The 13,490-nt window shown below is 38.9% G+C and overlaps 1 protein-coding gene across 8 annotated transcripts in view; it reads left to right on the top strand.

Moving 5' to 3' along the window:
• Window positions 1-12,638, top strand: part of ZNF25 (zinc finger protein 25) — a 17,956-nt gene extending 5,318 nt beyond the window's left edge. For all 8 annotated transcript variants that reach the window (XM_073878992.1, XM_073878988.1, XM_073878993.1 and 5 more), the window contains 4 exons: window positions 8,296-8,422; window positions 8,696-8,791; window positions 10,708-10,771; window positions 11,219-12,638. In XM_073878992.1, coding sequence (XP_073735093.1) covers window positions 8,296-8,422; window positions 8,696-8,791; window positions 10,708-10,771; window positions 11,219-12,269 — 1,338 coding nt within the window. In that variant the 3' untranslated portion in view covers window positions 12,270-12,638. The remainder of the gene's footprint in view (window positions 1-8,295; window positions 8,423-8,695; window positions 8,792-10,707; window positions 10,772-11,218) is intronic.
• Window positions 12,639-13,490: the final 852 nt, after the last annotated feature.

Here is a 13,490-nt window from a genome sequence, read left to right as displayed (position 1 = left end):
TGTGTGTGTGTGTGTGTGTGTGTATCTATTTTCAGTGAGTTTTATGAAAGCCCATACATTAAACACGAAAAGTGGAAATACTTAAAAATCACCTTAAGGGAAAATGCTGTTTGAATAGCACAGCAGTTCCAAAGTGTACTCTGCAGATTCCTGGGATCCCCAAGACCTTAATAAGGGGCCTGTGAGGTCAGAACGTAATACTGAGATGCAAACTGCCTTGCATACTGATGGTGTAAGAGCAATGGTGACTAGGTTGCTGCCTGTTTGGCATGAATCAAGACAGTGATACCAATGACTATTTCTCTGCAGTGTACTCACAATAAAAAACTGCCACCTTTACTTAAGGGTATCTTTGATGAAACAGTAAAAATTAATTTATTAAATCTTGACCCTTGAATACGTATCTTTGTAATACTGAGTCTGAGGAAATGGGAAGTTGACTTACAGTACTTTTGCTACATACTGAGGAATGATGGTTGTCTAGAGAAAAGGCACTTGTGTGATTGATTCGTGAGCTTACCTAGCCACCTTTTCATGGAATACTGTTTTTACTTGAAAGAGCAACTGGCAGACAAACTGTGGTTATTTGGACGGGTATTTACCAAACATTTTCTCAAAAATGGCAGAAGTGAGCCTGCCACTTCAAGAAAAAGAACTCTCAGTATTTGTTGCTAGTGTTAAAAGTTGAGCTTTCCGGTGAAACAGATTTTTGGAAAACTTGTATCCTCCACTGTGAAGCTGACACGTTCTAATAGTTAAAAAAGACTTTTCTGAGGAGACTGGTGAAGATACTAACAAATGTAATATATTTTTTATATGTGTCTGCATTTGAGTAATATTTCTCTCTTTTAAAGATTATTTATTCATTTGAGAGAGAGAGCACACGTCCGTGCACAAGCAGGGGGGAGTAGCAGAGGAAGAGGGAGAAGCAGACTCCCCACTGAGCAGGGAGCCTGACATGGGGATTGATCCCAGGACTCTTGAGATCATGACCTGAGTGGAAGGCAGATGCTTAAGCGACTGAACCACCCAGGCGCCCCTGGAGTAATACTTTTGATATATGTGCTCAGAGGCAGTTTAGGAGGACAGCGTGACACAGAGAAGTGAGGAACAGAATAACGTGGTTAGGGAATGCCACTCTAAAAAGGTAGTATTTGAGGAGAGCCCTGGTTAAATTAGAGAGGGAACCAAGTAGGATTCTGGGGGAAAAGCATTCTAGATATGAAGAAAAGCAAATACAAACACCCTGAGGCATGTTCCAGAAACAGTATTCAAGACATTGAAGCTACAGAGCGGACATAGGGGAGAATGAGCTAAGAGGGAAGATCAAAGACGTAGAAGGGGCTGCAATATGTAGGACCTTGTAGGCTGAAGAAAACATTGAATTTAAGTTTTATTTAAAAATCATACTTATGCAATCAAAGGAATGTATTTAATGTATATGTAAAATTAAGGGAATATTGATGAAACACAGGTGTATCCCCTATCTGGCTTAAGAAATGAAAATTACTACTATCTTTGAAGCCCCGTGTGCCCCTCCTCACCATTCATGACCCAGAGAAAAACGAATCCTGACTTCTGTGGTAACCATTTCTTTGATTTTATAAATTTAATGCTTAAAAACAAAAGAGTGTATTTGGCACTGAATTTCCCAGCCCTTTTATAAGCACTTGACATAGTGTTTGAAATTCTAATAGCCCAGGGGCGCCTGGGTGGCTCAGTCATTGAGCGTCTGCCTTCGGCTCAGGTCGTGATCCCAGGGTCCTGGGATCGAGCCCCGCATCGGGCTCCCTGCTCAGCGGGAGGCCTGCTTCTCCCTCTCCCTCTGCCTGCCGCTCTGCCTACTTGTGCTCTCTGTCAAATAAAAAGGTAAATCTTTAAAAAAAAAAAAAAGAAAGAAAGTAATAAATTCTTATAGCCCAGCTTCTGAAATCGTTCACTACCATATCATAAACTTTCAGTGTGGACATTATGTTATTAACTAAAAATCACAGTCTTTGGGCATGATGGTAGGGAGAAAGAGACTATGGAAAGAGGGAGAAATAATATAGGAGGAAGCTCCAAAAAAATTAGCCTATTCAACAGTTCTGCTTTAGTCTTGAACATGTATCTTTTACAGGATATTCTCCTTATCCAGAATTCATTCAGGGGTGCCACATGTTCCCCACTTTATGCTCTGTAACTAATCTCTGACTGGCCAGTTTGGCCAGCACAACTGACTAGTGAGCCTTTTAGTTTTTTGAAGTAATTTTGAGTGCAGTCATCACTACCAACTCTTGGAGAAGTTTATTTTATGCAGATATGTAATTTTTGGTTTGTTCATTGCCATTTTGGCCCAATGATGTGATCTTTTTTTATTTCTTCTTGAATCTTTCAGGTTGTATTGGCATAAATTTCTTCTGTTTGAAAACATCCTTTACGTTGTTTTTATTCTGTTCGCTTGCTTGTTTTAGTGAGGATCTGCTGGTGGAAAATTCTGAGTTTGGTTTATCTGAAATATAAACTGCTTTTTCACTGTGTCTAGAACTCTTGGCTGACAGTTCTTACAGTTTAAAACATTGAAAAGCATTCATTGTCTTCTACTGATACTACTGAAAATTCACCTTTTGTCAGACCTCTAAAGTAAATTTGCACTCCGGGCTAGCTACTTTTAAGATACCTTAACTCTCCTGTGTGTATGTGTGGATTTTTCTTTATCCTAATGAGACTCGTTGTACTTCCTTTGGGAGACGTCTCTTCTGCCCTGGTGCTCTGCTCCCAGCCTGTGGAGGGCTCTTGCCATGTACTCGGCTGTCTGTACTTCAGACCATTCATATTGGTTATGGAGCTTCCTATTTGGTTCCAGAAATTGTTTCCCCAACTTATAATAAAACGATCACTCTGAGACATTTGATGGGAAGTAAAAAAAAAAGTCCTGCAGATCCTAGGCTTCCATTTAGGGACCTTTTGGATGTGAAACCTCCAGTCACCAGCTAGTATCAAATGGCAGATTGGTGTTCACATGCTTTGTGACTGGAGTTCTAAGACATCGCAGAAATCCATAAGCAAACATTAAAATTTTGTTGAGCTGGATTGGTTCCCTCTCCCCTACTTGCCCCTAAAAGTGAAAGTCATTGTGGTTTTCTTTTCTGGAGCATTCATCTCTTGTGAATTTTTCCTTTGTTCATCTCAGTTCTCTGATTCTCAGTTCTCTGATAGGTTTTTGGAAAACTTGTAATTTTCTATGTTAGGGGCTTGTTCTTATTGTTAGGGTGAGATCCACTTCTCTTTTGCCTTTCTACATTCTATTCAGAACTAGCTTTTTATCCTTATGGTCAGGATGCTAGCTCTAAGCTACTTTCTGCTCTGCCCTGAAATTTGAAAATGCCCCAAAAATTCAAATTCAAGGTATAGGACTCAATTTCTTTTTTTCTAGGCTCTTGATCCCCCCACAATTTTGGTGCATATGGTAATATCTGATGCTTTCGTACTGCCATTCTTAGTGTTTTCTGGGGGTTTGGTTTTTACTTTTATTTTTTAATTGGGGCAAAATATACAGAAAACTTACCATTTTAACCATTTTTCACTGTACAGTTCAGTGGCTTTAAGTACATTCACATCATGGTACAATCATCACGACCATCCAACTCCAGAACTTTTTTCATCTCGCACAACTAAAAATCTAGCCATTAAACAATAACTCCTTATTCCCCCTTCCCCTGGGAACCACCAGTCTACTTTCTATCTATAACCTGACTATACCAGGTCTCTCATATAAGTAGAATCACAGAGCATTTGCCGCTTTTAACTGGCATATTTCACTCAGTATAATGTCCTTAATATTCATCAATGTAGCATGTGACAGGATTTCCTCCTTCCTATTAAAGGCTAAATGATATTCCATTGTTTCTATATACCACATTTTGTTTATGCATTCATCTTTTTTTTTGGCATGTTTTATTAAAAATCAAGATTTTATACTTTTTACTGTGTTCCATCTTTCCTTTTGCATCTAGTTCAACTTCTCTTAATACTCACACCTACCTTCTTTGATGCAGCCTCTTCTCTACTTTTAGTTGTGGAGTTTGTTCGGCCAGTCTTGGGGTTGCTTTCATGGGTTATTTATGCTGACGTGTTACCTAGTTACATTCATGGGAGGATTGTGCTAGGTCCTCCTCCTCCTCCACCATCTTCCCAACCTCTCCTTGATGCATTCATCTCTTGATGGACACTTGGGTTTTTTGCACCTTGTGGCTATTCTGAATAATGCTGCTGTGAACATTGGTATACAAATACGTGCTTGAGTCCCTGCTTTGAGTTGTTTTGGATATATAACTAGGAGTGGAATTGCTGAATCATATGGTATACTTTTAAGTTTTTGAGGAACCAACGTACTAGATTCTCTGTAGGAGTTGCACCATTTTACATTTCCACCAGCAATCCACAAGGTTTCCAGTTTCTCTATATCCTTGCCAATACTTGATATTTTCCTGGGTTTTTATGTTGTTGTTGTTGAGAGTCGTCATCCTAATGGGTGTGAAGTCATTTTTGTTTTGTGCTGTTTTATCTTCTTTATTCTTTAACTTTATTCTTTAACTTACAGCAGAATTCACTCTTTTTGGATATACATTTCAGTGAGTTTGGACACATGCATAAAGGCACACAGTCATCACCACAGTGAGGAATTAGAGCAGTTTCCTTGCCTCAAAATTCTTTTGGTTCCCCCCACCACTAATTCCTAGCAATCACCAATTTATTCTTTATCCCTGTAATTTTGCCTTTTCCTGAATATCATATAAGTTAAGTCAAACAGTATGTAGTTTTGTGAGGCTACCAACGTTCATTTAGCATAATGCATTGGAGATGTAATCATGTTAATTGTACCCACAGTTCATTCTTTTTTATTGCTAAATAGTACTGAGCTGTATGTATGTACCCAATTTATTAACGCATTCACCAGCTGAAAACCATTTGGGTTTCTGTTTCGTGGCAATTATAAAAGGAGGTGTTAAAAACAATTGCATGTAGATTTCTGTGTGTACAGAGATTTTCATTTATCTTGGGTAAATACCTAGGCATGTGCTTACCTGCCTCAAATTTAGTATTGTGATTAACTTTATAGGAAACTGCCAAACTGTTTACCAGAGTAGCTGTACTATTTTGTGTTCCTACCACGATGTACAGAGTTCTACCTGTTTTGCATTCTTGTCAGGATTTGGTATTGTCAGTTGTGATTTTTTTTCAAATCCTGCTGGTAGGTGTGTAGTGGTATCTCATTATGGTTTTAATTTGCATTTATCCAATGACTAATACATTGAAAATGTTTTAATGTGCTTATTTGCTACCCATCTATCTTTTTTTGGAGTGCACTTACCAAGTTACACTACCTTGGACTTTTATATTTGGATTTTGAACTAGAACTGCCCATTAGCTGTGAATCTCTTTCCTTGGCTTCCTAAGCACTCTCCTCCTGACCTGCCCATATACTTAGAGTCCTGTCAGACTCTGGTCTTGGCCTAGTTTCTCCTACCATTATCTTGAATGTTGTTGCTTTCAGACTTCTTTTTTGACTCTTCTGGAACCCCGTTTTTTAAATATGACAATATTCTTTGTGGAAATTTACTTACATGGATATCCATCAGAATAGACAGTTCCAGCTATATGTTCCACAGTCACTTCACAGTGTGAACAAAATTCAACTCTGTCTCCTCTTGCCCAACGGATTCTTTTTCTTGTTTTCCAGTTTCTTTTATGGATTTCCTGGTTGCTACAGAATAACGTTAGTTGGCAAAATACAAATGTCTCCACACGCCCCAACCTATTCCTACTGTATAGCTAGGAGACAGGAAACTTCTGTCTCTGTATAAGTTGAGAGATCACTATTACGAGCAAAAGCAGTTTGGAGCTCACCCCAGAGCAGGAAGTCAGGAGGGCATTGATGGAAGAGGAAAGATGTCGAGGTCATAGTTGTAGAGCAGCATAAGATCAAGTGGGCACAGAGACGCTCACCCTGATTGGGGAGATGCTGGAGAGGTCTGAGACCGTGGGAGCCGAGGACTGGCACGGGGAGGAGAAAGGAGGGGCTTTAGAATGTGTGCAGGAACACAGACGGCAGCTTCAAGCAGTCAGCAGCACAGAGGAAAAGAAGTGGAATCCCTTGTGTCCTTAGTAGCGAAGGCAACCAGAAAACAAGCAGCTGAAATCAGGTGTCCTAAAGAAAAGTACATTATCACAGAATCTGAAGACCCCACCCCCAGTACTGCTGTTTCCTTCAAGAATGTGAATATACTCTGGCAACAGAGAGAGTTTTTTGGGGAACTGAAGACGAGGGTAAAACACTTCCACCCCTCCCCACCATTTATGTTCATTTGATCATGAACAAAAAATGTTACTCAACATGCAGACAGTACTAAAAGAAAAAAGTAGAATGCGTGAATTAACACTTTGTTGACGTCAGTACTCCTCCCTCAAACAAACGCAAAGTAGAGGAGAGTACAGCTTTCCGGTATTAAGGAGTTTCAGATAGGAAATAACTTTAAAACCCAGAGACTAAAGACTCAGAAACTGAAAAGCAAGTAGGTATAAAATACAAGCAAAGTAACTCAGGGAAGAAATAGTAGAACAGAAAATCCTGTCAGGTTAGAAGATTAAATGACAGTGCAGCTCTGGAAGAAGAGAAATGCAAGTCGGATGACTGACATGGGGCAGAGGGATTGGAAGACTGTGGAGTCGGGGAGAGGGTAGGGGTGCCGTTAGGGATGAACAAGGAAGAGGGAGAGAGAATAACAAATAGGAAATAAGGTAGAATCCTTGAATAACAAAACCTAAATAGTGGAAGAGAGCTAATGTTTAATCCAGGGAAACTTTCCATAAAGAAAAGAAGAACTGAATTACATACTGAAAAGGCTGTGTGTGCCAGAAAGAACTGACCCAGAGTGGTAAACCCCAAGAGAGAGTCTAATAAAACTACTAGACTTACTTAAAGGTAGAGAAAAAAAGAGTCCTCTTCATCACAAGGAGAAAAGTCTACGTCCCTTGCCAAGGAAAGAAAATAAAATTGACATAATTCTCATTAGCAGCATATATATAACACAAGAATAGCGGAACAGTGTTTTCAAGAAAAGTAGAAGGAAGAACTTATATTCAGCAAAGAAGCTCTTCAGGTTTTCACATTACATGTCAGATTCTGTGGAATATAAGCAAAGCAATGATTGGAGGAAATTTCATAGCCTTACATAGTCCTACCAATAAAAATGAGAGAATGAAAATAATTAGCATTGCAGTTCTAGCTATTATCAAACGCTATAGATACTGTAGGAGTTATCCTTCCCTGCTCTCAATAATTATTCATTTCCAATGAAGGTATGTTTCTTCCCCCCACTGCTGCTATTTTAAATGTTTATCGTTCACATATGCCCTTAATTTTCTAACACTCCATAATTCTGGTGTGGTATTTGCCTCTTCTACTTCAGTGTTTTCTTCTAAACTACCAGGCTACTCCTGTAACTCTAGCACTTCACATCTGTCTCTTCAGTGGCTCCATTATCTATAAGTGAATGGGTGAACATCCCAAAGATGTGTAGGCCAGCCCACAAAGTGGAAAAATAGTGTGAAATAGCAGAATATCTATTCATATTTCTCTTTCTTATAAATAGAAAAACAAAACATCAATTTTTAATAAAGACTTGCAAATTTGTATTTATAAACAGGCACCAATTAAGTGGGTATGCAAAATATATTTTAATGGCCCAGAGACACACTCAGAATTTTTCCATGTTCTGTCACCTGACTGGACTGTATCACCTTCTAACTAATCTTTCCTATTCTCATATCATGCCGTCTTATTTGTAACTTTCCTAAACTTGCCATTTTTCATGCATCAAGGCCTTTGCCGACTCCATTTTCTTTCTTCCCAGTTTATGGTAGCTTGACTACCTAGTAAAATCTGATTTGAGAATATACAGTGCAAATATCTATCCCCATTTGTGACCATCGTATGTCTGGTACATGTTTCTGTCAGAGCAGCTGCTATGAATATTGCAATCAAGTATTTACATCTTTGCCTCCTTGTCAGAGTGTAAGCTCCTTGACAACAGGAATAGTTGCTTTCATTCATCATGTCTCCACAGAGTTCCAGGCATGGGTGGTATTTTCAGTAAATACATATGGAACATTTCATCTATGTACAGAGGAGCAAAATATCTTAACTTTCTAGAGTAAACTTTATAGTTGGCAGGTTAACAGCTAGTTTACGTGTGTCTTTTTGTGGTGCCCTACTCTGATTACTTCAGTTTGAACTGAAATCTGTTGTTACAGGGACCAGTAACATTCAAGGATGTTATTGTGGAATTCAGCCGGGAAGAGTGGCAGTTACTGAGCGCTGCTCAGAGGACCCTATACAGGGAAGTGATGCAAGAGAACTATGGTCTCCTAATCTCAGTGGGTGAGAAAGACTTCCCCATATGTAACTACCAAGAGTTTGCATTTCCTTTCCCAGTTGCTGGACTGCATAATATTAGCTTTGTTTCAGGGGTAAAAGGTGATGAATCCATTTTGGGTATGAGAAAAAATATTTGTGTCCCCTCCCTCCCCACTGAAAGAATCTAAATCTGCCAAGCCTAAGTAGGACCTTCATTGTTCTCCTAAAACCGCATTTCCTCATTCTTTAAGTCCCTAAATTCCAAGTAATCTGTATTACATACTTTTCCATTAATAGGTTACCGTGTGAAAAAGCCGAATGCAGTCTTCAAGCTGAAACAAGGAAAAGAACCGTGGATATTGGAAGTAGAATTTCCACATCGGAATTACCCAGGTGAGTGACGACCTGTGGCCCCTGTTGCTAGTGAGGTGGTTGGTGCCTTTGGCCTTCTGAAATATTTTTAGGAATCTCTTTTTTAAATGCCCTATACTTTTGGAAAAGACCAAGGACACTTGATCTGCATATGCAAGCAACATAAATCACACCTCCGGTTTTCATTTTTCCACATAATTCCTCCTTTGCCGGACTTTTAAAAATAGATTTACTTTTCTTTCCTATATACAAAATCTAATTGCTGCCTAACCTTGGCTTAAATTTTTGTCTTCTTTCTAGAATTCCCAGTTACTGAAATTCTAGAACACTGTAATCTTAAATCTGATGATAAATTTTTCTCCAAATGCCATTTCCCTCCTTTTACTAACAATGAGATGCCTCAGTTATTTTTCAGCACCGGTTTTATTAACTTCCTTTTCTCTCTTTAAACTCTGAAATCAGATTACAAATCTTTATGTCTTTCATCAATTACATTATTTCAGAGTTGATACTTCCTTTTAGATGTGGTTTGTCTTTCACACAAAGTACTCATTATCCCTTCTAAAATCTACTTCACCTTACTTGGAGTGTTGTAACACTAAGATTTAAAAAACTAAAAACAAGCCAAAAAAAACTACTAAGATGATCTCACTCTGCTTCCTTAAATGCTTTTCTCATATTCCTGACTTGTGTACTTAGATGTTGCCAGGACCAGGAACAATGCCTGGTGTTCAGTAGTTGTTCACTAGATATTCTTGAAAGGTTGAATGTGAATTAACAAGAGGCAGGCACTGTCTTCTCCTCTGTGCCCTTCACAGTAACTCCTGCAAGGGCTCCTCCTTTCCTAAGACCAAAGACACACACGATCTTGTTTCCTGTGTGTCCCAGTTAGCCCTGCCCAGGTCCCCATCAGGTAACATCTTACGTCTTCTCCACAAGTGCCGTGAAATTCCAACCCCAAGCCTCTGCTCATAATCCTTCACTTTCTGTCAAGCATTTAAAGATGAATAACTGTGAAGGTCGGTAAAGGTTCCAGAATGATGTTGAGTACTTACTCTTTATAGATCATGTAATAAATTGAAGCAGAGAGGTGGGAACTAAACTATGAAAGCAGAATAAGCCTGGGATTGAGTTGTGGCTAACACTGCTTTGGAGATGCAGTATTTGGCAATCAGGCTTGAAAATCTTTGCTACTGCAAATGGGAATTCATCCATTTTATGATGGCTTGCACTCTCTTTTTAATTATCTTTCCTTTAGGATATATGTTTTCCTGGGTCTTCTGCCCCCGTGAAAATTAAGCCAGCTAGATGGACAGTGAGAGCCCAAAGTCTAGAACTATTCCTCCACATACGGGGAAACAGATGTTCTCAGAAAGTCACTTTAGTGTTGGCATACAGATTGTCGTGTGCGGGTATAGAGGAAATCAAGCAGAAGTTTATAGTCTGCTAAAGTAACACAGGAAATTAGATTTGAGCTGACAAAGACCTGTGAGCTTTTCATCCAGTTTCATCTTTCCCCTGAAATTTTCAGTGAACACAGCTGTCTTCTAATTTTTCTTGTCACTCTACTTACTGTTCCTGTCTGTCATGGGCTTACAGCATTCTGAGTCCCTAAGTCTTGTTCAGCAGCACTCTGGATATCTTTTGTTCTCTGCTCCCTATTCTTTTATTTTTTCTTCCCCCTTAACTTTTTCCTGCCAGTTTTTAAGGCCATATTTGTAAAGTGTCAGAAGTACTTGGATTTATAACCACGTTTCTTCCCTGGTCTGCTACTGCAGTTTTTAATGTTTCTGTTTTTTCTAAACCAATGGGATAGATGAGATTTGCATTTGAGAGTTCCTTTATTTGGGGAGATTGCCTGAAGCCTAAGAATCAACCCTACAACCATAATAATACATTAAGATTTATACAGTATTAAATTTTGGATTCCTTTGTAGAAGACCTCTGGAAAATTCATGACCTAGGAGCGAAATACCAGGAAAGCCGAGCTGAAAATTCAAGGCAAGTCCAAGATTTCGATTTTAAGATTAGAAGCCTTGTAATAAGAAAGTACTGATGGGAGTACTGGAAGTAGGAAAACACGAGTTCATACTAAATGTGAGAAAACTAACAACTGGAGTGAATTCCAAAGCATATAACCCAAATGGGAACGCTTTCTTCCATAATGGAGATCTTATTCAGGACCAGGAGATTCAAACTTTGAAGTTTCATCTTTTAATTCTTCTGAGTTACACGGTAAGGGAGGCTTTGTAGATCTCAGGCACTTGAGAGACACTGTGCATACAATGCAAGGGAAGGTTCCTTCTACCAAATGTTAAACCACAGTGTGTGTCAGAGAACGTAAGTGGAGAAACTGAATCTAATCAGTATGGGAAAATCTCTAGAAGTTGGTTCTCAGCTAAGCTAGTGTACCTTAGACATTACTGAATTTGGAAATTTCCTTTCTAGGAATGGAGAACTCACAAAACACCAGCAAACTCAAGCCAGAGAGAAAATCCATAAATGCAATGAATGTGGAAAGTCCTTCTGCCAGAAGTCTATCCTCCTAATACATCAGCATATTCATTCAAAGGACAAACCCAGGGAATGTGGGGAATCTGGCTCTAGAAACGGAGACCGCACAGTACAACAGAAAACTCACACGAGAGAGAAAACCTATGAATGTAAAGAATGTAAGAAAACTTTCTATCACCTGTCATCTCTTAGTAGACATTTGAGGACTCATGCAGGGGAGAAACCGTACGAATGTAATCAGTGTGAGAAATCCTTCTACCAGAAGCCACACCTTGTAGAACATCAGAAAACACACACAGGAGAGAAACCCTTTGAGTGTAATGAATGTGGGAAGTTCTTCTATGTTAAGGCATACCTCATGGTACATCAGAAAACACACACAGGAGAGAAACCGTATGAATGTAAGGAATGTAGGAAATCCTTTTCCCAGAAATCACACCTCACAGTACATCAGAGAACACATACAGGGGAGAAACCTTATAAATGTAAGGAATGTGGGAAATTCTTTTCTAGAAATTCACACCTCAAAACTCATCAGAGAACTCACACAGGAGAGAAACCCTATGAATGTAAGGAATGTGGGAAATGCTTCTACCAGAAGTCAGCTCTCACAGTACATCAGCGAACTCACACAGGGGAGAAACCCTTTGAATGTAATAAATGTGGAAAAAACTTTTACTATAAATCAGACCTCACCAAACATCAGAGAAAACACACAGGGGAGAAGCCCTATGAATGTCATGAATGTGGTAAATCTTTCTCTGTGAATTCAGTCCTCAGATTACATCAAAGGACACACACAGGGGAGAAACCCTATGAATGTAAGGAATGTGGGAAATCCTTTTCTCAGAAGTCACATTTTATCATACATCAGAGAAAACACACAGGGGAGAAACCCTATGAATGTCAGGAGTGTAGGAAAACTTTTATTCAGAAATCAAAACTTACTGCACATCAGAAGACACACACAGAGGGAAAAAGCTGATAAATACTATGAACAGGGAACTTATTTTGGAATTCATCCTTCAGAATAACTGGATAATTCACACAAGACAAAAAGCTTAGGAATATCATCTATCTCAGAAAATTTCAGTCAAGAGTCTTTCTTGACAGAAAAGGAAATACACAGAAATTCTTTAAATCTATGTGGGAGAGCTTTTTACCATATGTCAGACTTAATGAAGTATCAGACAACCCACAAACTGTAAAACATGAGGGAGACGGTTCTTTTAGAAGTCATACTAGATCGCACAACACAGAAATCACATGAGAGAAATCCTGTAAAAACAAATGAATGTCAGGGAATTTTCTGTCAGGGCAGCCATCACTAGATATCCAAAAGCTTACCTGAGTGAGAAGCTCCCATCAGTATCCTTTCCAAGCATTCAGAAACCTTTGACACCAGGTGGACTTGGAGCACTCAAAGGTGTAACTGCACAGACTGCAACAGATACAGAAGCCTTTATGGGGAAGTGATGTTTCAGTGAACTTCAGATCCGTGATGCTGGGATAGAACCTTTGCAGACATTTCAAATATGTGAAAGTTCCTTGACAAAAATTCAAAGAGAATCTGTACTGAGTGAGGGTAACAGTTACACCGAAAGTCATGTTGCAGCAGTTGGATTCTGAGGGGTTTCCTTTGTTTTTTGGGTTTTGTTTTGTTTTTTAAGAAACCTACCAATGTCTAGATATTTGAAGCTTTTTAAAAAGCACAAACACATGGAAAAAACCAGGTGATATCCTTATACACATGCGAAGAATCCTTTAGTATGTAGAACTAATGTGTGTCAGCACGCTACAAGACAGGTTGTGGATGTTTATGTGCACATGGATCCCCTCCATAATTGTACATAGGGAAATATGTAGCCTTGGTTCAGTAGTTTTCACGTATGTGAAGATATTTCACATTATGTCTCAGCATCGACTCCTGTTGTTACTCTAATGTGTATTTTAAATGTAATATTCTTTTAAAATTTAATGCATCTTTTTCTATTTCCTTGCATTTTTAAATGAATACAGATGTTACTGAACCAATCCTTCAGAAAGGTCAGCCGTGTTTTACATTAGGGACACATTTATTCATAAAAAAAGACTGAAATTATTTTTAAAAACAGCTGAAAACACTTAAACCATAACACTACATAAAGAAGTCGTATCCATCTTACTGTTGATGTTTTAGCAGGGGGCAGAGCTCTCTGCCGTAGAA

This window comes from Callorhinus ursinus, unplaced genomic scaffold, assembly GCF_003265705.2.
Source record: "Callorhinus ursinus isolate GAN/ISIS: 27379988/994484 unplaced genomic scaffold, GSC_fseal_2.0 scaffold32, whole genome shotgun sequence".
Lineage (NCBI taxonomy): Eukaryota > Metazoa > Chordata > Mammalia > Carnivora > Otariidae > Callorhinus > Callorhinus ursinus.
This window is presented reverse-complemented; position numbering and strand designations above follow the sequence as displayed.